General features: G+C 53.7%; 12 protein-coding genes across 12 annotated transcripts; 6 read left to right on the forward strand and 6 right to left on the reverse strand.

The window, feature by feature from the left end:
* Positions 1 to 48: 48 nt before the first annotated feature.
* On the forward strand, positions 49 to 1,047 carry MGL_3708 (uncharacterized protein; the record flags this gene model as incomplete). The annotated part of the gene is made up of 1 exon (XM_001729189.1): positions 49 to 1,047. The coding sequence occupies one exon, from the start codon at positions 49 to 51 to the stop codon at positions 1,045 to 1,047; it is 999 nt and encodes a 332-aa protein (XP_001729241.1).
* A 318-nt stretch (positions 1,048 to 1,365) lies between these two features.
* On the forward strand, positions 1,366 to 2,859 carry MGL_3709 (uncharacterized protein; the record flags this gene model as incomplete). Its single annotated transcript, XM_001729190.1, has 1 exon — positions 1,366 to 2,859. The coding sequence occupies one exon, from the start codon at positions 1,366 to 1,368 to the stop codon at positions 2,857 to 2,859; it is 1,494 nt and encodes a 497-aa protein (XP_001729242.1).
* Positions 2,860 to 2,897: 38 nt separating this feature from the next.
* Positions 2,898 to 4,427, reverse strand: MGL_3710 (uncharacterized protein; the record flags this gene model as incomplete). The annotated part of the gene is made up of 2 exons (XM_001729191.1): positions 2,898 to 3,982; positions 4,049 to 4,427. 2 exons carry the CDS (start codon positions 4,425 to 4,427, stop codon positions 2,898 to 2,900), a joined length of 1,464 nt encoding a protein of 487 aa, XP_001729243.1.
* A 498-nt stretch (positions 4,428 to 4,925) lies between these two features.
* On the reverse strand, positions 4,926 to 6,392 carry MGL_3711 (uncharacterized protein; the record flags this gene model as incomplete). Its single annotated transcript, XM_001729192.1, has 1 exon — positions 4,926 to 6,392. The coding sequence occupies one exon, from the start codon at positions 6,390 to 6,392 to the stop codon at positions 4,926 to 4,928; it is 1,467 nt and encodes a 488-aa protein (XP_001729244.1).
* A 709-nt stretch (positions 6,393 to 7,101) lies between these two features.
* On the forward strand, positions 7,102 to 8,499 carry MGL_3712 (uncharacterized protein; the record flags this gene model as incomplete). The annotated part of the gene is made up of 1 exon (XM_001729193.1): positions 7,102 to 8,499. The coding sequence occupies one exon, from the start codon at positions 7,102 to 7,104 to the stop codon at positions 8,497 to 8,499; it is 1,398 nt and encodes a 465-aa protein (XP_001729245.1).
* Positions 8,500 to 8,816: 317 nt separating this feature from the next.
* On the reverse strand, positions 8,817 to 9,723 carry MGL_3713 (uncharacterized protein; the record flags this gene model as incomplete). Its single annotated transcript, XM_001729194.1, has 5 exons — positions 8,817 to 8,867; positions 8,965 to 9,148; positions 9,218 to 9,303; positions 9,349 to 9,515; positions 9,561 to 9,723. The coding sequence occupies 5 exons, from the start codon at positions 9,721 to 9,723 to the stop codon at positions 8,817 to 8,819; spliced, it is 651 nt and encodes a 216-aa protein (XP_001729246.1).
* Positions 9,724 to 10,014: 291 nt separating this feature from the next.
* On the forward strand, positions 10,015 to 11,301 carry MGL_3714 (uncharacterized protein; the record flags this gene model as incomplete). Its single annotated transcript, XM_001729195.1, has 1 exon — positions 10,015 to 11,301. One exon carries the CDS (start codon positions 10,015 to 10,017, stop codon positions 11,299 to 11,301), a length of 1,287 nt encoding a protein of 428 aa, XP_001729247.1.
* A 333-nt stretch (positions 11,302 to 11,634) lies between these two features.
* On the reverse strand, positions 11,635 to 14,340 carry MGL_3715 (uncharacterized protein; the record flags this gene model as incomplete). The annotated part of the gene is made up of 2 exons (XM_001729196.1): positions 11,635 to 11,843; positions 11,892 to 14,340. 2 exons carry the CDS (start codon positions 14,338 to 14,340, stop codon positions 11,635 to 11,637), a joined length of 2,658 nt encoding a protein of 885 aa, XP_001729248.1.
* Positions 14,341 to 15,043: 703 nt separating this feature from the next.
* Positions 15,044 to 16,722, forward strand: MGL_3716 (uncharacterized protein; the record flags this gene model as incomplete). The annotated part of the gene is made up of 2 exons (XM_001729197.1): positions 15,044 to 15,725; positions 15,821 to 16,722. 2 exons carry the CDS (start codon positions 15,044 to 15,046, stop codon positions 16,720 to 16,722), a joined length of 1,584 nt encoding a protein of 527 aa, XP_001729249.1.
* A 351-nt stretch (positions 16,723 to 17,073) lies between these two features.
* On the reverse strand, positions 17,074 to 18,132 carry MGL_3717 (uncharacterized protein; the record flags this gene model as incomplete). The annotated part of the gene is made up of 1 exon (XM_001729198.1): positions 17,074 to 18,132. The coding sequence occupies one exon, from the start codon at positions 18,130 to 18,132 to the stop codon at positions 17,074 to 17,076; it is 1,059 nt and encodes a 352-aa protein (XP_001729250.1).
* Positions 18,133 to 18,618: 486 nt separating this feature from the next.
* On the reverse strand, positions 18,619 to 19,437 carry MGL_3718 (uncharacterized protein; the record flags this gene model as incomplete). Its single annotated transcript, XM_001729199.1, has 1 exon — positions 18,619 to 19,437. One exon carries the CDS (start codon positions 19,435 to 19,437, stop codon positions 18,619 to 18,621), a length of 819 nt encoding a protein of 272 aa, XP_001729251.1.
* A 1,169-nt stretch (positions 19,438 to 20,606) lies between these two features.
* Positions 20,607 to 21,512, forward strand: MGL_3719 (uncharacterized protein; the record flags this gene model as incomplete). The annotated part of the gene is made up of 1 exon (XM_001729200.1): positions 20,607 to 21,512. The coding sequence occupies one exon, from the start codon at positions 20,607 to 20,609 to the stop codon at positions 21,510 to 21,512; it is 906 nt and encodes a 301-aa protein (XP_001729252.1).
* Between the last annotated feature and the right edge of the window lie 165 nt (positions 21,513 to 21,677).

Raw genomic sequence — 21,677 nt, forward strand, 5'->3', positions numbered from 1 at the left:
AACGACGATGGCGAGCAGGACACGTACGGGCCAGAACAGCCAGATGCGATGCAGTTCCGCGATGCAATTCAGTACGATTCAGCTGATCGGCTAGACCGCGGGGATACATCGCGTGATGACATCGATGCGATGCCTCTTCCTGGCGGCTTCCCTAGCCAGAGTGACGGCACAAGCAAAATTGGGACTCGTGCGCCATCAGCGATGACTGGTCCGGGAACCAAGGCGGCGGTACCTGCTTCAAGAGAGCAGCAGGTACCCATGTCAGCGTCAAGTTGGCACTCGCCTGCTTCTGTGCCTAAGGGCAAGCCCGGTATGCCCGTACAAGTCATTGATTTACCGCCACCGGAGCCACGTTCGCCAAACGCTAATGCAGCCGCTATGCCCGCGGCGGATGTCATGGCGTCCAGCATTCCTCCTTCGTCTGCTTCGACGGTTGTTTTGCCGTCCACGTCTGAGCCCCAGACACCCAATGTGAATATGTCCGGTCCAGCGCAAGACGACTTTGAATCAGCCTTTTCTCATATGGGGCTGGCCAATGTTGTTCACAAGTCTTCAGGTCAGACTCAACCGGCGCAGGTCGCCGCAGGTACGCCGCCATCAGCGGCAGCAGTACCCGCAGGCACGTCATCGCCGCATGGTGTCATGCCAGCGTATTTACAGACATCCTCTCAGGTTGTGGCACCTCGCGCTAGGTCGGCATCAGGCGCAGCGGCGGGTGGAACGCCTGGCTTGTCCTCAGTGTCAACAACGACGGCTGTCCCCGCCATGTCCGCATCAATGCCACAGACGGGTGCATCAACACCAGCCCTGGCGACTGCCCCGCGCGATGCATTTGACGATCACTTTAGTCCCACGAAGCCGCTCTCGCCACCGCAGCCAGCCAGTGATCGCGCCCCATCACCAGCCATGCCTGGGGATATCGGGCCGGTGCGACAGCTGTGCCAGATGGGATTCTCCAGGTCAAGTGTAGTGAAAGCGCTTGAGCGAAGCAACTACCGGACGGAGCGTGCCTTGGAGCGCCTTCTTGCTATGCAGAGCAGGCAGTGACAATCTCGTGTGCATTGTCCCAGATAACTAAGTGTGTGATGATATAGAGGCACGTATACATTGTAGAAAAAGAAATTGTGTCACGTTCGTATCGAAGCATGTCATGAAAGCGTGTGTGCGGGCGGTTGGAGGGCGTCTTATCGTGGTATGACAGTGTGGAGAAACTCTGTCACATGACCAGTAAGGACAACACGATTGTGGAGATGGTCAGAATGAATGCTGCTTCGAACGTCTATCCACACCTAGTTCCCCCACCACAAACATACGCGCACACACACCTGTTACGCCCACCACCGCGATTGAAAACCAGCTCGGATCATGGCACGTCTACGCGCAGGCGGTGGTGGATCACTGCGTGCGCTAGGCATGGCTGTGGATCCACGCGCGGTCAAGGTGCGGCTCTTTGAGAAGCTCGGATCGTTTGCTGACGAGTACTGGCAACTACTTGGTGCTCTGTGCACAGCGGCTATCGATCGTGCGGAATTTCACAATCGTGTCAAGGCAAAACTTCCATCAGAGTGTGTTCCACTGCACAATGCATTGGTCTTGAGCATTCTTGCTGAAGCAAACTCAGGTTCATCTGCGTCGGCGGCGTCTGGCACGGGAGCGAGTGTACGGGCTCTAACAAGCCCCATTCAACCCCGACGAGCCGTGCTCAATGACAGCACAGATGAGTCTGATGATGAAACCGAGCCACCTGTTGACGGTCGTGCGAGCCGTGGGCTCAAGCGACTTCGCCATCTATATGCAGGTCTGTCCGACGATGAGCGCAAGCGGCTGGATCAGCTCTCGAAGCAAAGTGCATCCTCCACACATACATCCGCCTCAGTGTGGGCAGGCGCGGGCGCTGAACTACTGGAGAAAAAACGGAAAGAGGATGAACGCCGTCGCGCTGTTGAAGAGCGCCGTCGCGCACGAGAAATCAAGCTGGCCATCGGCGCATCGCACTGGCGTTTGTCGGCGATGCAGACGGCCGCGCAGACCGAGTCGATCCGCTCACGTCTTTCGACAACCATGCAGGAAGCGCTCAAACGCAGTGTGGCGACTCCCAACTGTATTGAGTCACAAGTGCTGCCCGATGTACACAGTCTGCAAGACCGGATGTCACTTTCGGCCATCGAAGCCGGTTTGTCTGGTGGCGTGCATGCACATGCCGCAGCCGTGGCTTTGAGTGCTTTGCATGACTACCTCCAAAATATATTGCGGCGCACCTTTCTGTATACGAAAAAGCACGCGCGTTCCACGGCTGGCGCTTCGCGCATCACCATGCGCGATATCATGGCGGTTTTGGACCTTGCGCCTCACTTGATCGTCGAGCCATTTGGACAAGGCCCATTGGAACGTCTCCTGGCACCAGAAGCATCCACTGCATCACTCTCGTGTAGCAAGGAAAGCATCGATGGCGCAGGCCAGTCTTGGTCCGACGAGGATGCGCTGGCGCGCTTTGCAAGAGAATGTGCAACGACCAAACTGGCGGCCCACGCCGTGCCGCTCGCTGTGCCGCCCGATGCAGACTTTGAGCAGGCCCAGCTGTTCCGACAGCAACAGCAACGCGACGCCGTACGAAACCAGGTGATTCTTGATCAACTAGCGCCACTGCGGCTTTTGGATCGACGCGCACTGAGCGAGTCGCTCGCACATGACCCTAAAATGAAGCCAGCATTATCCACGCCCTTATCGACGGCGTTAGAGCAACATTATCAGGCCGGCCAACATCATCATCACCAACACTTGCATCGCATGCACCGACACAAAGACGAACTATATGATGTAATTGATCCCGTTGCACTCCTCAGCGGCGTTTGTGAATAGGCAGGAGCTGGTTGACATATTGTATGTATGCGAATGATTCAAGAGGGATTGGTGTCTAGCACATTCCAGCGCGCCTGAAGTGCTTCATGCCACCGCTCGAACAAGAGAGAAGCAAGCCGTGAACGTGCTGCAGGAATGCGCGGCGCGTCGCCTTCCCTGGCGGTCGGATCCGTCAACATGTCCACCAGCATGTCGAGATACTCTGGCGTATGACGCCCAAGCTGGCTAAGCAAACTGTGTAGCTGGTGCACGAGTGCCACTGGCGCAAGCTCACTTGCATCTTGACCTGCGAGAAATGCAAGCTGTTCCAGCGCCAGCTGGATTCTCGCGGGGGTATCTGGCACAGGCAAACGTGGCGTGCGCTGCGCTGCACTTTTCGTTGGTGAATCCATAATTTGAGAGCGGGGTGTGACAAATGCGTGGGAATCATGATGATGGCGATGTGACGGCGTCGATGGCTGCCGTGCAGGGGACATGCTAGGTGTGACAGGCCAGGGCGGCTGCAGGGGCGGTGGTGTTGACTCTTCGGGGGTGGTTGGATTGGCAAGAATGGGCTTGTCCAAAGCCGCCGTCTGCGTAGCAGGGACTCCCACATTCAAGCCAAGCACTTTTGACACATCTTGATGTACCGACGGACCCGATGTGTCGAACGCCCATTCGCTTATGACACTAGTGTCGAGCAAAGTCGAATCGTGAAGCGACAGGCTCGTATCCGGAGGCTTTGAGACACCACGTGCCTCAATGGTGCGTCGCACTAAATCCAATGGCCCAGCCGATTCAATCCATGCATCTGTGCGGAGCTGGTGCGCCTTGGCCCTTTCTTTGGATCTCATTACGAGGCAGCGGTCCAGAAAGCGGACCATGCCGGGATCATGCTTCTTTACGTCCAGACGGGGCGGCGTCGCTTTAGGTATGAGAAACATGGCTCGCATAGGATGGTACTCGGACAAGGGCGGTCGCCCTGTAGCAAGCTCCATAATCGTTATGCCTAATGACCAAACGTCGGCCTGTGCATCGTACATCGACTGCCGAATCACTTCCGGTGCCATCCAATACGGCGAACCAACAAGTGTGTTGCGGTGTGATCCGCGGTGAATAAGCTGAGTTGCTACACCAAAGTCGGCTAATAAGAGTGTCAGCAGTCAACACAAGCACCAAAAAAAAAGTGGAACCACGGTAGCTGACATACCTAGTTTGACTTGGCCAGTCCGAGTTAACAACACGTTGGCTGCCTTGATGTCTCGATGAATAATGCCTTGTGCATGTAGATAATCTAAACCCAGGACAAGTTCTCGTGCAATGACAGCCGATACTTCATCAGGTAGGGCACCACCGCGCTTCAAGAGTGATAGACAGGAACCACCATCCATCAATTCCATTATGACCCATAGTGTATATTTCTTCACAAAGCTGCCAAAATAACGTGTCACACGCTGACTGTCCTGACACTGAGCGAGACTGGCAATCTCTCTCTGGATTTCTTGCAAGTCTTGCATGTTAGCTTCACTATCGGCATCACTCGATTCCAAAGCAATCTGCTTGATTGCCACGACATTCGATGTTGGCATGTGAATGGCCTCGTAGACATGACCGAAACTTCCTCGTCCCAGTTTACGCAAAATGCTGTATTGTTCCCATGGTTTATGTGTCCCAAGGGCGGGAAAAGGAACCTGATTAGACTCACGCCGGCCACTCCATCGCGGCGAGGATGCACGTCGATGGCTCATCGACGTCAAAGACCGTCTCTTCAGCTGAGTCCCACCGAGCTAGTGTGACGGTGAATTGCAGCCGCCCATACATGCATGTGGAGACGAATTTCCTCCTTGTGATTCGCCTTTGATTTGCGACTCCAACTAACTATTTGTGGTTCAATGACCACAAATCGTCGGGACGCGTCTCACGGCAACTCCGGCTTACGAGCGAGATCAAGATTTGAACACGCACTCAAAATCTTATGGTTCCATCCCAATGCAAGCCAGAAAAAAAAGAAACAAGCATTGAAAATAAAAACACACACACACACAGACACAATAGTCGTACAGGATTCATATGATTCTATATATACACTAATCAATGGTCACACCGACGAGTTCAGTAGAAGGAGTTTCGGGCGTACCCGAGGACGTATCACGTCTAGCACGACGCCAAGTCGTAACCCAGTTACGGAACGCATACATTGCACCATGACGAGCTCGAACATCATCACTTTCGCTTCTGCTGCGGTTCTCGTTTTGATTTTCGTCCCGATGTTCAATGGACTCCTGCGAGCGTATTTCGAGCACTGGGGAACCACAGCCGCGTTCAAAATAAGGTGGCGGTTGAGACATATCATCAGGATCGTTCATATTCAGAGTATCAAGATGAATTCCTTGCGAGGACAAGGCTCGTTGAAGGCCAGGTAGGGGCGCATGATAAGAAGCCGAATCCGAATGCTCGTTGATAACAGCAGGGCGGACTAGCGGCTCATAGGGAGGTACACGGACCAATTCGCCAGTACGTGCATCAGCTGCAAGCTGCGCAGAGGTGCTTGGCGCATTGCTTGCCTCAATAAGAACGCTGTCTTTGTCCTGTCCGTAAGCAGGAGGCGGTGCTAAAGTACCGACCATAGGTGCAAGCCCCCATTTCTTCACATTTGCTTCGATGAAAACAAAACCAGCTTGACCAAAGTTGACGTGAACTTCAGCAGCGCCATCAGCAGCAATGGTGGGGAACAGATTGTAGCCTTGTAGGCCAATAAAGGCCTCAGGCATTCGCACGCCATTGCGCGTGAAGAAAACGGAGCCGGTTCGTGGGCGGAAACCGACACCGATTACATCGCCCTTGACAAATGGTGTGCCATAAGACTGTGCATTGAATGGGTGATTGTAGCATTTGAAACCGTCTTGGGAGAAAATACCGACAGAATTTTTGCAGTAGCCTGGAAAACGAAATGTAGGGTATGGTTTTGTACTGAGACCAATGGCGATAGTTGTATTGGTCGGCTTTTGAAAAATTTTCGACTCCCAATAGTATACCTCGTTGCTCTTGGGCAACGGCAAGTTGCTCTGAATAGTACAAGCACCGCCCTCCTCAGGCGCCATACCTGGACTATCGGGCAAGAACTGAATCTCAGTGCGTGCAGAGACCATCACACCCTGGTTTGCTTCATATGCGGGATCGAAACTCCACGCACTTACGCCTTTCTCTTGGATCCCCAAAAATTGAGGTATTGTAATGTCTGTGTCCCGGGAAGGCATGGGAGGATGGTTGGAGCACCACCTTTGCGCAAGCTCGTAGCCTGCACGCGTTGCATCGTCCACCTGCTCAAGCCACCGCTGATACGCGCGTTGAAAGGCGCCGGAAGACTCCAGTTGTTCTTCGTAGGCCACGTGGACAGGCCCATCCCCATCCATGAGAGCAATACCAGGCCGAAACCTAAGGATCAAGTACATGACGAACGGCGCGATAAGAATAAAGATCAATGCCACGGCAATCATCAGGAGCGGGAGCAGGAGCAGGAGCAGTTCCGACACCGAGCCACTCTCATTTGGCATGGTATCCTGAAACTGCAAAGCCCGCTGCAAGTCAGGCATGCTCTAGTATTGATAATGGACTCTTCAACAGCGCGTTCTACGGGGCCAGCGGGAGCCAATAGCCGATATGACGGTATTGATGGTATTCCTTCTTTCGTTATGGTAAATGTTTTGGACAAGGGTGAAATTATGTTGATGAGAAGCACGATCAATTTCCCAACCCTATCACTCGCCGCCTTCGGCCATATGCCACGTCTGATAGATCGGTTTGAATCCCTGCCCCACAGTTGGCAAGACGGCCAAGCGCCACACGGGCACGCGCTGGGTAGCGGCCAAGCCAAGCCAAATTTTCCAAATACGTTTATTCCCGATTCTGTTTAAATAGCCAACCAGACAAAACCTTCGTCCGTGCCAGAAAGTTGCTTTACATGCATTATGGGTCTAGTAGGTGCATATGATCTGGGCTATTACTGGAACTATCAAAAGTTGGCCACATGTTCGCCACGTCCTCTCGGACAGACAGGCCAATATGTCGGCCGAAATAAGCGCGTGCAGACGGGGACAGTACGCCGTGAGCAGCAACCGTAAGCAGTTATCCCAGAAACCTGCTACACCTCCCTTTTGTCATCCTTAGCAAATTCGAGGAGAACGGTTGCTGGTGAGTGGAGACGCGTACGACGCGTAGAGTGTCATGCTGGAGGACGAACAGAGCATGCTAACATAGGTAGACATGGATCACGGCCCTCCTGCGCCACCACCACCGCTGGGTGACGAAGCCTTCGGAGCAGTTATCCAATTAGCGAATGCAGCTTCCCGTCCAGATCACGAGCAGAACCACAATTCCACCAATCCCCACCACTTCCACCACCAACATCCCAGTTCCAACAGTGCTCATACTCCCTCCCCGCGCGTTTCCAAGGGCCGAGGAGACGACATGAGTGAAAATCCTCGTTCATCCAAACATGTGCGGATGGAGAACGAATCACCACACAACAGTGTCGATGCCCCCTCCCTGTCATGGGCACCCACTGCGCCACCCGCCTACCCCGGACACGGGCTTGACCACAACGGCATGCCGACGCTGCATCACAGCGCTCCAAGCCCATTTGACCCCACAGCGCATGATGTGAGTGCCTATGGTGATACCTCAGGTGTTCAAAGTGATCAAAGCCGCATGGCGCCACCGCCACCAGCGGTCGCAAGCCCGACCTCGGAGCAGAACAAGCACCTCACATCTGAGCAGACAGGACTCGTCGGCGCGCGGGGGAAGACAGGCATGACGCGCACCCTCAGTACGAGCCGGCGTGCCGAGCAGAATCGCAATGCTCAGCGCGTTTTCCGCGAGCGCAAGAACAAGTACATTGCCGACCTGGAAAGCAAGGCGGCGTCGCTTGAAAGCGCGTTGCTTGCCGCTGAAGAGCATCGCCGCCGGTTTAATGAGGCGATCGAAACCATCGAGATTCTCAAACGCGATAATGACACGCTTCGTGTGGCCTTGCGTGCGCTTGGCGGCCACCAAGCCGTGCCAAATGCACCGGCTCTACCGATCGATCGCCCCGCGTCGCATGCGCCTACCCTACTCCCAACATTTGCACAGCAACATCCTGGTGCGCCAGGCGCGCCTCCGCGTGGTGTGGACCAGCACGATGCCACGCACGCACAGAGCCAAGGGGGCATGCACGACACGGCAGAACAGGCACAGGATCCAGCTACAGCCGCAGCTGTGGCGGCGGCCGCGTCAGGCGGCGCTCCGTACTGGCTCCTTGAAGCGGTTTCCAATGCCAATCAGCAGCACGGTTTTCATGTTCCCAACCACTTCTCATCACAATTAGGCGACAGTGGCATGCCGCCGCCAGGTCCTCCCACACAGATCCACCCAAACGACCCTAATGCGATGCGCGCACGTGGTGGCATGCCACCCCAACGTGCAGAGAGCATGCTGGATCCGTCGCTTGAACATGCGGCACTGGGTGATGCGCCACGGCCGCCTAGCCGTGTGCATGGCGAAGACAACAAGACGAATGACAGTGGCATGGACGCACCTGGCAACCCGGATAATCTAGCGTCATTGAGCGCTGTCGCGGCCGCAGCTGCAGCCGCAGCGGCTTCCCAAAAGGTGAATACGTAAGAGTCTTGTCTGTTCTTATGAACGTTGTTTGTAATTAGCTATGGAGTTTGTTCGAAGAAAGTGCTTCTTGTAACCATGACGTAAACAATTGTGCGATGAACCGCTCTGGTTCGGCCTGAGCCGTCAGGTTAAGACTATCGGCGATTTCAGCCTTGCTTGTGTACACGCGCACAAACTGACGCCGCAGCGTTTGTAGCCGTGCAGGCGAAGGAAACGTATGTAGTGATGGGCACTCGAACATGATGGGAGGCGGTGGAATGGTCGGGGTGAGCTGCAGCGGAATACTCCCTGTCAATGCGCCTCCGTTGGCACGGTACTCAGTGAGCGCCGACAGTACGCTCTGTGTGATGGTATCGAGAAGTTCCAAGCTATTGTTGGTTGTTTTTTTCCGCTTTTGTCGATGTTAGTAGGGGAAGGGAATGAGTGCCCTAAGTGGCGAACAAAATCGTATGCTGTGATACGTACGACAGCTGTGACGGCCTTGGGCGGTTGGACTTGTGCTAATGTCATGGCGTCCCAAATAGCATCAAGAGGTGTCGGCAAACATTCCGGATGATCCGCTGAGCCGACGGATGTCGTAGTAAATAAGGGGCGATGCCAACGAGCTTCTGGCGTGGGCTCTTCGAATCGGAACATGAGCTCGTCCAGACTGGGCAGCGTGTAAGTCGAGAGAAATGAAAAAATTATATACAAAGAGACTGATGGAGCGCGTACGTACCATGCGTCTGTATAGCAAGGCTCGCCATGTGCGCGCCGCTTCGCGTTCCACGCCCGACAAAGATCTTGAGTGCATGCCACATACAGCTGAGCCAGGTGGCGTAAGTGTCACGAATAGTTCCTTGTACGTACCGTTGCACAGCGAAGACCAAGCTCGCGTGCTGCACACCACAGCTCGTACCGAGATCCCTTGATATTCAGTCCTGCCCCACCATCGGCAATGACAATCGCGCTCGTGCTCAATGCACGACGAACCGCGCTTAGATAGGCAGCACGCGCGCGCCCTTCAGTGCGCTGCGCTGGCTGATGTTAGTCATGGAGTGGCACGGGTTTCATACACATACACTCATACACATGTCGGTCCACATGGACGTCGGCATCTTGCACAACACGTACACTCGACAATGTCGGCGAGGACGCGAGGCGCGACTCGAAGTTCGCTCGGATCTCCTGCACGCGTGTTGTGCGGCCAGAGCATGGAAGACCAGTGACGACCAAAAGCGCCATATCACCGAGAGAAAGTCACACGCAGCCAAGACAGGGACTGAAGATGCGTCAGTGGTTCGCTCGTTCGTTCCTCTTCCTGAACGGAGAATGGACCTCAGGCAACGAACCTCCACAATCAAAGCGCATCCCAATTGCGATGCATTTTTGAGCATGGACTTGCTTATTGAACCTGAGCGCCTTTGTAGTCATATCGTCTTTTGCTTGGCATCTGCGTGGAACATTGCTCGTGACGACCCCTCGTCCATATAAAGAGATACATTCAGATTCTCGCATACAAGTGAGATTTGTTTGATGGACATGTGGTGGCTCGGGGGATCGCTCGTACGCGCGGCGCCACACATGCAGACAGCGTGGCGTTGTGCGAAATCGCATCGAGCCTACGTGACAGGCCCCCGCAATGCATGGGACGAGCTTCTGGCTGATGTGTCTCCACAGCCCAATGGCGCCGTCCATGCAGCCATGCAAAAGCCAACATGGGCATCGGAGTCCGTACCGCGCGATGTTCTCTATGCAAATGAGCGTGCAAGCACGCCAAAAACGCTTCAGCAGCGGCGACGCACGTACGATACGTCAGCACTTACACCGTCGGAATCAGCCCAGTTTCGGCGTATATTTGAGCTTCTAGAGCAGGAGATGGATGTGCCGCGCATGCAAGCCTCTTCCTCTGAGCTTGGCGCATTTGCAGAGCGCAATGCCATTCGGTCGCGAAAGCTGACGGCTCGTGGCGGCGGCGTAGGCACACGATTCGAGGCAAGTTTGGAAGGATTGGCAGCGCAAATATCGCCTGAAGAGCTGGATCGCGGCGTCGATCGCCTCTGGCAAGACATTCATTCGCATGGCAGCGCTGTGGATGCCTGGAGATGGGCGGAGGCGCATGTGTGGACGTCAGACACGAGCGCCCCAACGACGGCATCAACGTCGCCGAACATTGAATTGGCACAGTATGGACCTCAGACGCCTTTCTTTGCTCCTGCGCTCCATATGCTCCTGCTTGCCTTCCGAGACAAATTCCACGTGCCACACACGGCGCTCGCAGTCCTCGAGCGGACACGACAACTCGGACCGCATGCCTACGTGCTTGGATGCACATCGTCGCTCTTTGCCGAGATTATTCGCACCCAATGGCTATGTTTGCGCGATGCACAAGCAGTGCTGGCCACTGCGTATGAAGCGCGCGCGGTCGGCATCTTGTCACATGCAGATGGCCATGCCTCATCGCGGGACGATGCAGCACTTCGAACGCAGATCGAGCGGATCCGCAGTGAGCTTCGGGCACGCGTGATGCGAGCAGCCCAAAACCGCACGTTTGTCGAGAAGGAAAATGAGTCCAACGAGACTTTTCTGCGTATGCAAGTAGATGATCACGACATATTGCAGATGGTGACGGAGTTAGGCCGCCTTGTTGGCGGGCGGACAATCCGGTCTGCTGAGCGTACGCCAAACCCACGACCTCGGCTCACGACGTCGGCTCGCCAGAAAAAGCCACCAAAAAAAAACCTAATGATTTATCCCCAAAATCCCCATGCGCTTCTGCGCACTGAGCTGCAACGTACGAAAACTCGTGAGCCCGAGCAGTAGAGTTTGTGAATAACAATGCGATTATAAGTACAATCTTTCTTATTCATTGTTGCTGGCTAAACACGGTACCGTACATGATTGTGTAGTCACCATCGTGATTCTGCCCGCTCATCCTCCGCTCCCCTCCCTCCCCCTTCCCTGATCGGTCCTCGTTCGTTACCTGCATTTGCCTCCACCCCCCCCTCCCATTTCAAAGCCACCGCTACCTCAGTGAACGACCAACGAGCGTTCCGAGCAAGGCGCATGCAAACCAACTCTCCATCGCGCCAGTACACCAGACCAAATGCGCATTCTAAAGCACCCTGCTGATGATGTCGTGTATGCTCTCTCTCTCTACATCACTGAATAACGCCCACCCAACGATGGTGCGCGTGACTCACTATCCAAATACGCTTGTGTGCCTTCAAGCAAAAGGCGCTTGATCTCTCGAATCGCATGCTCAACACGAAAACTCTCGTTGCTCTCAATCAGCAAAGAAAGCTTTGGCGGATCACCAGGATGAGGATCGCGGCCGCGCTCATAAAAAGCACCCTTGTTCGTAACTTGTGAAAGTTAGCTCGCCACATCAAACACACGCATCCAACACGTACTAGAAGCTCCTGTCGACTCAATGAGCATGGCCATCGTCTCTTTATTGGTCACGTTCCAACGAGCCTTTTGTGGAAAATCGTTGATGGGGAAGATCGCATGGAACTTTGTCGCATCAGGATCTCGAGCACGTCGAGAGTTCTCCAGCTCTTCGCGGCGCCGACTTGCCACAGAATTGATGCGCGCAATGACTTCCTGCAGCTTCGACGTATCAGCGCCGGCAAGCCGAGCTGCTTCTAAACGCGCCTGGTTCGCAGCCTGGTCCGCATCCGTGTAGACAGGCTCGCGATTCTCACGCACCGCCTCGGGAATAGGGCCAGTCCGCACCTGGATGTCAGTCCCATTCAGCCGCTGAGTCTCGTCGGCGGCACGCGCGGCCACAGCCTCGGGATCGGCGTCCTCATCCTCAATAAAGATGGACGCCTGCGCCTGCAGAAGGCGCTCGCGACTTGCCTCCAAGCGTTCAAGTCCGCGCCCGCCAAAGCCTGAGCCAGACGCATGTGCCTTGCCTTGCTGGAGCTTTTCCTTGAACTGCGACGCAAGCGCCTCAAGCTCCGGAGGCACTGTCGCCTTGCTCGCACGCAGTGCTGCCACAATGTCTTTGGCATACCGGTCCTGCTCAGGTGTTATGAATGTCACGCATGTGCCTTGGTTCCCTGCACGCCCAGTGCGGCCAGCGCGATGCACATAGTCTTCCAAATGATTCGGCACGTCGTAGTTAACGACAAGCTTCAACTGCTTCACATCCAGGCCGCGTGCAGCAACGGATGTCGCGGTAAGGATCGGCACAATGCCTGCCTTAAAGTCGGCGAGCGTCGTATCGCGGTCGGCCTGATCCTTGCCGCCATGGAGCGACATGGTGGGGTATCCTCGCTTCATCAGCATGTGCATCAGCTCGTCCGCGGCATCTTGCCGGTCCACAAAGATCAGCGTCCGTGCATCTTCATCGTGATGATACAGCTGCCCGAGGATCTCGAGGAGGCGGTGGAATTTGCTCGAGTCCGGTCTGACTTCTACGATCTGCCGAATCTCGGCAGCCACAACACTCCGGCCACCGACAATGACCTCGAGCGGCTCGTGTCGCAGCATTTTGCGCGCCAGACTTTCCATCGGCTTTGGAAATGTCGCTGAAAACAACACTGTCTGTCGGTCCGGCCGGATCAGACCCAGGATCTTCATGACCTGCGGCTCAAATCCCAGATCAAACATGCGATCCGCTTCATCCAGCACCAGGTACGTCACGCGCTGCATGTTTGTCACACGCCCACTGTTGGCTGTGAGCAAGTCGATCATGCGGCCTGGTGTCGCTACTACAACCTCGACCAACTTTTTCATCTCTCCAATCTGCTCAGAGATGGGCGTGCCGCCATAGGCACACGCACCTCGCAGGTTGAACGCACGCAAAAACGGCTGCGCATCGCGAAAGATCTGCACCGCTAACTCGCGCGTCGGGGTCATCACCAAAGCCACCGGTCCCTCGCCTGACTCGACAGGCCGCTGGTCCTTGACATGGCGGAACATGGGCAGTAAAAACGCCATGGTCTTGCCACTACCCGTCTTCGCTACGCCAATCATATCGCGTCCGCTCATGATCGCAGGAATCGCCTGGCTCTGAATCGGCGTTGGCGCCACATATCCGAGCTTCTTAATCACGTCCAAGCAGTTCACCGGCAGCCCGCAATGTGACCACTTGGTGATGGGCGTCGGGCAATGCTTCCCACGGACCGACATGGCATCCAGCTCCACACGAAGCCGCTCGGCATCTGCACTACTCATGGAGGCGATCTCGTCCGGCGCATGATAGAACGCTTTGCGGAATGGCTCGTATGCAATGGCTGCATGGTCGACGGCGGGCAGATGCTTTTTCTTGCTCCCGCGATGAGCGAGTGCCAAGATGTCTTCTGCGCGAATCGAGTCAATATCCACGTCGTCATCTGCGTGCGTCTCGGTTCCCTCTCGCGGCTCCTCGTCATCGCCCATCAACACCTCCAATCCACCATCATGGCCATGCTCATGGCTTTCGCGCTGGACTTCACTTTCTAGTTCCTGCATGTAGGCATCCAGAGGATCATCCGCAGTAGCTTCATTTACTGCACGACTACGTGAATCCTCCTCGGTGTCTAGCGTAATGCGCCGCAATGGCTTGGCTTCTCCCGCATCGTCATCCATGTCATCCAGCGCACCTAAACGGATTCGTGGCTTGACAACACCGCCACCAGAACCCACACCTGCATGGCTCAATCCAGTACCACGCAGTCCGAGCGTACGTCTCTTTGCTGCTGATGCATCGGTTCCTGACGCTACTGCATCTTGCCTCGTACCCTTGTCAGATCCTGTACTATCGTCAGGTGTCTGGCGCTTCTTTGCCGCCTGTTCACGTCGCCAAGCTTCGAGACGCTCACGTTTCGCGCGCTTCTTCGCTTCTGCATCCATAGAAGATGCGTCAGTCATTGCTGTTGGCGCCAGCGCCTTTCGTTCACTGCGACGCCCTACGTACTACAGCTAGTGCGAACCGTCAACGAAGATGAAAAAGCACCGCGGTTGTGTGGAGTTCTCGATGATCTATAGGGGGGAGGTATTTTGAAAAAATAAATAAAATAGTAATACTAAGCGATGCCTAGCGCCATTAGCTCAATCCCAGGCCCCTTTCATGAATATTTCCTTCACGCTTGTTGTGGGGCGTGCAAGTCAAGACGGCCGGGCAATGTAGGCGGAGCAGGGCAAAAAAAAAAAAGACTGATTGGTTTCTCATTGGACTTGGTGAGTGTTCAAGAGCACCTACCACTTTTGTGCCTTGTCATTTCGTGGTCGACATGACAAGTACGCCGAGTCCAGGCTCGTCGACTTCGAGGAAAAACCATGATGCGTTCGGTGATGACTTCATTTCATTCGACATGGAAGATGAGTATGACGAGTCTGCATCGCCACCAGCGCCTGTTGTAGTCGATGATTCCGTACGCGAGCATGCGTCAGCACGGAGCACGCCATGGGCTCAGCATGTGCCATGGCATCAATGCCGCAATGTATCGGAAATGTATGTATGTGTGATATGAAAAAGCACCGGAAAGTTTCTAATACGCACAGGCTCTGTGAGGAAATTCGTACCTATACAAATTGGATCGTCCCGAGTGAGGAGGAACACGTAACTCGGACGATGGTGATTTCACTCCTTCAGCGTGCACTATGTTCGAAATGGCCTGATGCAAGAGTGTACTCATTTGGCAGTCAGGATACGCAACTGTACTTACCGCAGGGTGACATTGACCTCGTCGTCTTGTCAAATGTGATGAATGACATGCCTCGCGAGATCACTCTCAGCGAAATGGCTGCCTGCCTTCGCTCTTACCAGCTGGCAATACATGTTCAAGTACTTGCGCGTGCAAAAGTGCCGATCATCAAGTTCGTGTGCCCATATGGTCAATTTAACGTAGACATATCGATCAATCAGGCCAATGGTCTGCAAGCGTCCAAGTTTGTGAATGGCTGGCTTAAAAAGCAACCGGCTATCAGGCCTCTTGTCATGGTCATAAAGCAATTCCTGCAACAGCGTGCCCTTTCAGAAGTGTATACAGGGGGGCTCGGCAGTTACAGCGTCACGCTCATGGTGCTGAGCTTCTTGCAGCTCCATCCCAAACTGCAGCGTGGAGAAATGTCTGCTGACAAGAATCTCGGCACATTGCTGATGGAGTTCCTCGAACTGTACGGCAAAAACTATGGCTACGATGAGTGTGCTATTTCAGTGCGTGGCCGTGGAAAATACGTCAGCAAGAGGCAAAAAGGCTTGTATGACTATCGCAAGCCATTTATGCTTAGTATTGAAGACCCACATGACCCAAGTACGTGTCTCCTATTACTTCACGACCTTCATTTTTTTTCTCTTTCTATGACTTTACCACTAACACATGTTCGTTATTTTTTTTCTTATTTTTAGGCAGTGATGTCTCAAGGGGCTCATTCGCGATTCTCAGTGTGCGTTCCGCGCTTGGTGGTGCTTTTGATATCTTACACGCTGCTCTTTGTGAGCGTGCGAATGACTTGCAAAACTTTCGTCATCGGCAGCAAACCTTGCGCAATCGGCAGCAAAAAAACACTCATATGCATTTTGCACCTGAGGATGCCGATAATAGGCTCAACATGACATCTCAAATCAAAGAGCCAGAGAGTTTGTTGGGCTCAGTCCTTGGTGTCTCGCGAGAAATGATCCGAAGACGCAACGACGTACGTTACCATATACGGCTAACCCTTGCAAAGATCAAGCAGCTATATGACTCAGGCATACTACAAAAGCAGCTGTATGGCTCAGAAGCTGTACCGCAGCTTGCAGCATCATCAACGTTGGGCTCAAAATTAGATCGTCGTTCTGCTAATGCTAGTGCATCCTCCAGCATGGATGACGATACTAGCGATGCATCTGTTGTCTTTTTGAAGTCCAATCCGAAGCGACGCAAGCCCCAGCACGATGATGATCAGGATTCGTCGTCCGAAAGCAAGTACGGTTCTATGCGGCCAAAAAAGCGCGCTGCGCAGGACCCTTGGAAATCGCGCCCAAGTCTGGTAACGAGTGATTCTGACGATGAACATCTGACATCGAAGGATGCACCGTACGTGCTAGTATCGAGTGACAGTGACGATGCGGCATCTGAACCATCACATCCGCCGGCAGACCCCTCGCCTAGACCACCGACTGCTAGCACGCCCGTGAAATCAACAAGTACTGGAATAAGTATTGCCGGCCGTGCAAAACGAACGAAACTCAGCAAACAGGATCGTTTGCAGTACTGGCACAATAAAGCTCTGGCTCCAGCGCAGACAACCGGCAATGTGAGTCCATAGTGATATTTGCAAAACTCAATCGATCCAGATACCCTTTCCTCTTCCGTCTAAATATATCAGTCTTGTTCATGGGAATAAAGAACAGCAAGGTGAAAGCCTCCGCACGGATGGATTGACAAATTGCGCAAAAAAAAAAAAAAAAATGAATGAATACAAAGACCAAAAAGTTACGACGGCGTGGACTTATCGTAGGCTCGGCGCATTGCGTCCACCCAATCCGCACAGGATGTGTTCCGCGTGCGAGGAAGATAATGAGCATGTGCGAGTACAGGCAAGCGACGCAATGAGCGACCCGATGCACCATGACAATGCCTTGCAAGCTTGCACAGTTGCTGTGCGGGCGTCAATTCGTCAGAAGCATCCATGGCGTCGTATGAAGGAAACGGCTCCGGGGGCACCAAGTCCCACACGAATCAGCTCGAGCACACATGCCCGAAGCATCGAATACCCTGCTTCAGTGCCAGGTAAGCCAATGTACTGACGAATATCTGCGCGGTCGAGGAACGCGGAGTCAATTGAGTCCGACAAGTTTGACGTGGCCATGATCAGCACGTTGCGTCTATACTTGAGCTTATCAAGTTCTGTGAGAAGTGCATTCACAACTCGAATTGAATCACTTGGTTCTGTGCCTGCCACAAGCGAGTTGCGTGCTTTTGTAACACTTTCAACTTCATCAATGAGCACAACCACGAACCCTGCCTCGTCCTCCACAAGTTCCGTCACCATGTCAAAGAGTCGATGCACCAGCTTGCCTGACTCTGAGAACCATTTCGAAAAGAGTGAATGCGAGTTGATGTCCACAAGTTTGACGTGTGAATAGCGCTTTTGCAGTCGGATTGCCAGCTTTTGTGCGAGTGCTCGGCATAGTGACGTCTTGCCTGTGCCTGGTGGCCCATGCAGAAGAACTACTCGGTTCCACGCAATCACATGGAAATCAATGCCTGCATCAGAGAATTCCAGTGTCGAATAAATGTAATGCAAGAGATGTTCTTTCACATGGTCTGAATATACGAGCGTACGCCACAGACCATCAAGAGCATGGTTCGGCAGTTCAGATAGGGTTGCAGCCACTGCATTATCAGCCGCAGCATCTGCATCTCCCACACCGAACTCATCAACATTGTCATGGGGGCATGGCTGGTACACGTGCAACTCCATGTCGACCTCGTGCACAAGCACAGACGCAGATGGTGGATCTGACTCGCCCACATAAATTCGATCCACATGCTCTGCCAAAAATGTGTCGGCTTGCTGCCAGCCAGCCATTTCACTCTCACACTCTATAGGAGCATGTGGATCTGACTCGATGAACCGGCGTACTGCTGCTTCGATGTCCGCCGTGTCGAAAATCTCGATGTCAGATCGTAACCGCACCTCAACATGTACGAGAGATGATGTGCAGCTCGACATAGCCACTCTTTCCTTCCACTCCCCAAAAAGACTTGCACTCTCTGTGACAACACACACTGCAGGCACGCCACAACGCAGAGGCAACGGAAAAAAAAATCGACAATATGGCGGCCGACTGGTCAAGTCGCTGCAATCCTATCCTATTGGCAACGCGACGCGTCAAGGTTCGACACAGGTGACCTGAGAGACGAATTGCATCTCACGTGACGAGGTCTCTCAACACCGAAGCACACCCTCGTTGATCGCCCCTTGTAGTCACGCATAGCGCGGCGCTCAATAAGCCTGTCATCCTGTCTGCAGGCTTGCCTGACTCGCTTTCGGATGCGCCCGTCAAATCGCCAGCGGCTATGTTAGTCAAGACTAGCAGCTAGAGGACTGACGAGTCGGATTCGTGGTGGCAGCTAGTTGGTTCATTGGTCTATCGAGTATGTAAAGTGGAAAAGGTATCACGTACACAGAGGCGCAAAGGTATTACTGGCTGTGACTTTATTGGTCCTCGTTAGCGATTTCAAAGTCAGGGCCGTATGGACGGCTTTTAAAGAATGACTCGTCGAACCAGTTGATACGGACATAGCCGTCTTCACCACCGCTGGCATACGCGTTGCCAGTGGGATGCACGGCCAAAGTGTTGATAGGACCAAAGTGACCAGGAAGGCGGGCGCACTCTTCCTCAAAGATCTTGTGCCAGAAACGCGACTCAAATTTGCCCTGACGTGCACTCGTCGTGGTGACACTCATGGCTTCTTGACCACCACCCATCACGACATACGGCCGCGTAGGTAGAGAAATAGCCGAATTCAGCGGTGTGTCTGTAGCATACGTCTTGATCACATCAAGCGTCGATGCATCGATGATGTGAGCTGTCTTGTCCTTGCTAGAAGTAACGATATAGGTGCCATCCCAGCCGAGCTGCAAGTCAGTGACATTTTCCGCGTGGGCTTTGACTTGATGAATCTCGAGCTCAGCATCAATACCGGATTCACCTTCTTCAGTATCATGCGCATACAAAGCGACTTTCCCATTCTCATGTCCAGTGAGAATGTGCTTGTCGAATACGTCGAAGGAGGCCACAGTCGCTTTGCTGCCCGAAAATGTGATCGTGCGCATGGGCTCCGTCTCCTGCTTTTTCCATGAGGATGGGTCACGATTAATATTGAATACGCGCAGCGCACCACGATAACCCATCCGCTCCTCGGTCACCACGAGGATTTGTGTACCGTGCTTGTTGAACGATACACACTTGGCCGCCGTTGGGAACTCCCACACAAACAAGCATTCACCCGTCCGGACATCCCACAGACGCATTTGGTTGTCGGCAGATCCTGTGACAAGTAGAATGGTTTCCCTGTCTACGTCCACGGACCACACCGTACCATTGTGCCCATTATACGTGCCGAGCCGCTCGCCGTTATGTGAAAACCATACATTTACGAGGTTATCCTTCGATACAGAGAATAGAAGGTCGCCTTCGCGGTTGAACTTGATTTGATTCAGCGAACGGGTATGACCCGAAAGCACAATGGGACGCTGTCCAAGTTAGTACATGTGTTAGGGTGCGCGCATCAAGGAAATCCCGCAACCAGAAGCAGCCAGCCAAATTACTTGCTAGCTCGAGATGTGATGCACGAGCGGCAAGTTCGGAACCATCCGACATCAAGCGGGGATGCCTCGATCCGCCTGAGCTTTTGTGTCTACATACCATACTGATTCGTCCGTGCCCAGCGTCGCAAACGGTACAAACGATGGCGACGATGCAAAAACTAAGAAGATGGGATCACGTGTACCTCGGCCGAAATAGAAGCGTCGACTCCGCGCAAAGGATGCACAACGAAGCGTAGTCATCAGTCGTAGCGCTGCTCCTGAGGCGATTTGAACAAAGCTTCTTCGACTCGGCGTCCATATCGGCTCACCGGATACTTTTGACTCTGGACAGTACAAAATGGGACAAATCTTGTCGGAGCCTATCGTCGACAAGGTACGTTGTACTTTGGGGCGTGCGCCTCTAGGGATGCATGCTTCTGGAGTTGTCGCCATTTCCAGCGGTCCAAATACTAACATGCGTATTTGCTTCCCCATACGATTGGTTTCATCCGGGTGGGATTGTGATATCTTTCTCTCTTCCAACAGCGCACTTCCCAAGATGAAGATGAAAATGTGGCATTTTGCGTTTCTGACATGCAAGGCTGGCGAATCTCTATGGAAGACGCCCACGCAGCTGTCTTGAATCTCTCGAACGACCCCGCAACGAGCCCCGCTGGACGTACAAGTTTTTTTGCCGTATATGATGGACATGGCGGTATGTTTTTGCAAAGCCGCAGACTCGCGTGCGTTTGACTTACACAACAGGCGCAAATGTCGCACGGTACTCTGGACGTACGCTTCACACGCGTCTTCTGGCACTCCCTGAGTTCCAGGAGAAAAACTGGGAAGCAGCCTTGCATCGCGCCTTCCTTAAGACTGATGAAGATCTGCGTATGGATCCCGTGTATGCGAATGACACGTCCGGCTGCACAGCTGTGGCCGCGCTCATTGTGCCGGAACCAGGATCGAAGGGTAGGCGCATGTACGTGGCCAACGCAGGCGACTCGCGTTGCGTGCTGGGGCTTGCTGGCAAGGCCAAGCCTATGAGCCACGATCATAAGCCAGGAAATGCAGAAGAGCATGCGCGTATTTTGAACGCGGGTGGCTTTGTTGAGTTTGATCGTGTGAACGGCAACTTGGCACTGAGCCGCGCTATTGGCGATTTCGAGTTCAAGCAAAATGCATCGCTGCCGCCCGAGAAGCAGATTGTTACAGCCGATCCCGAAGTTTTGTCGCACTCATGGACAGGTGAGGAAGAGTTCCTTGTGCTCGCATGTGACGGTATTTGGGACTGTCTCTCGAATCAACAGGTTATCGATATTGTCCGAAGAGGAATTGCGGAAGGCAAAGCGCTTGATGTGATTACGGAAGAATTGATCGACCGATGTCTAGCACCTGACGCCGAAGTCGGTGGCATCGGCTGCGACAACATGACCCTGCTGATTGTTGCATTGCTAGGTGATCGGACAAAGGAGGAGTGGTATCAATGGGTCAAATCGCGTGTCGACGACAAAGTAGGCCATGAAACACCAGAGTCTGTACCGCCTGTGTTTCGATCACACGGGCAGCAACAACACCAGGCGTCGTCGACCATGCTAGGCGGTGCCGCTGCTAATGCCCAGCACAATGTAACCATGTCTCTGAATGGACTGAGTGGAAGCGATATTCTTTCTGCGATTCCACGAGTTCTCTCCGGTCAAGCTGCCCACGAAGACTTTGATATCCAGAATGCTGACGACAACGACGACCATGGCCGCATCGTGTCAGCCGATGAAGACGAGGCTCCTTCTAAACAGTAATTAGCAAGCGATGAGATGATTGCACGCGCTAAATGTAATTTCTAGCATTTAACGAAGGAGGAGGACAGCTGGAAGAGAGTATTGATGAGAGTATGGGTGAGGTGGTGGAACCAGATGCTTGTGCCTTTCGTGATAGCTCGCTGACCATGTGCAACATGTTGGCGT

This window comes from Malassezia globosa, assembly GCF_000181695.2.
Source record: "Malassezia globosa CBS 7966 chromosome Unknown mgl_sf_10.1, whole genome shotgun sequence".
Lineage (NCBI taxonomy): Eukaryota > Fungi > Basidiomycota > Malasseziomycetes > Malasseziales > Malasseziaceae > Malassezia > Malassezia globosa.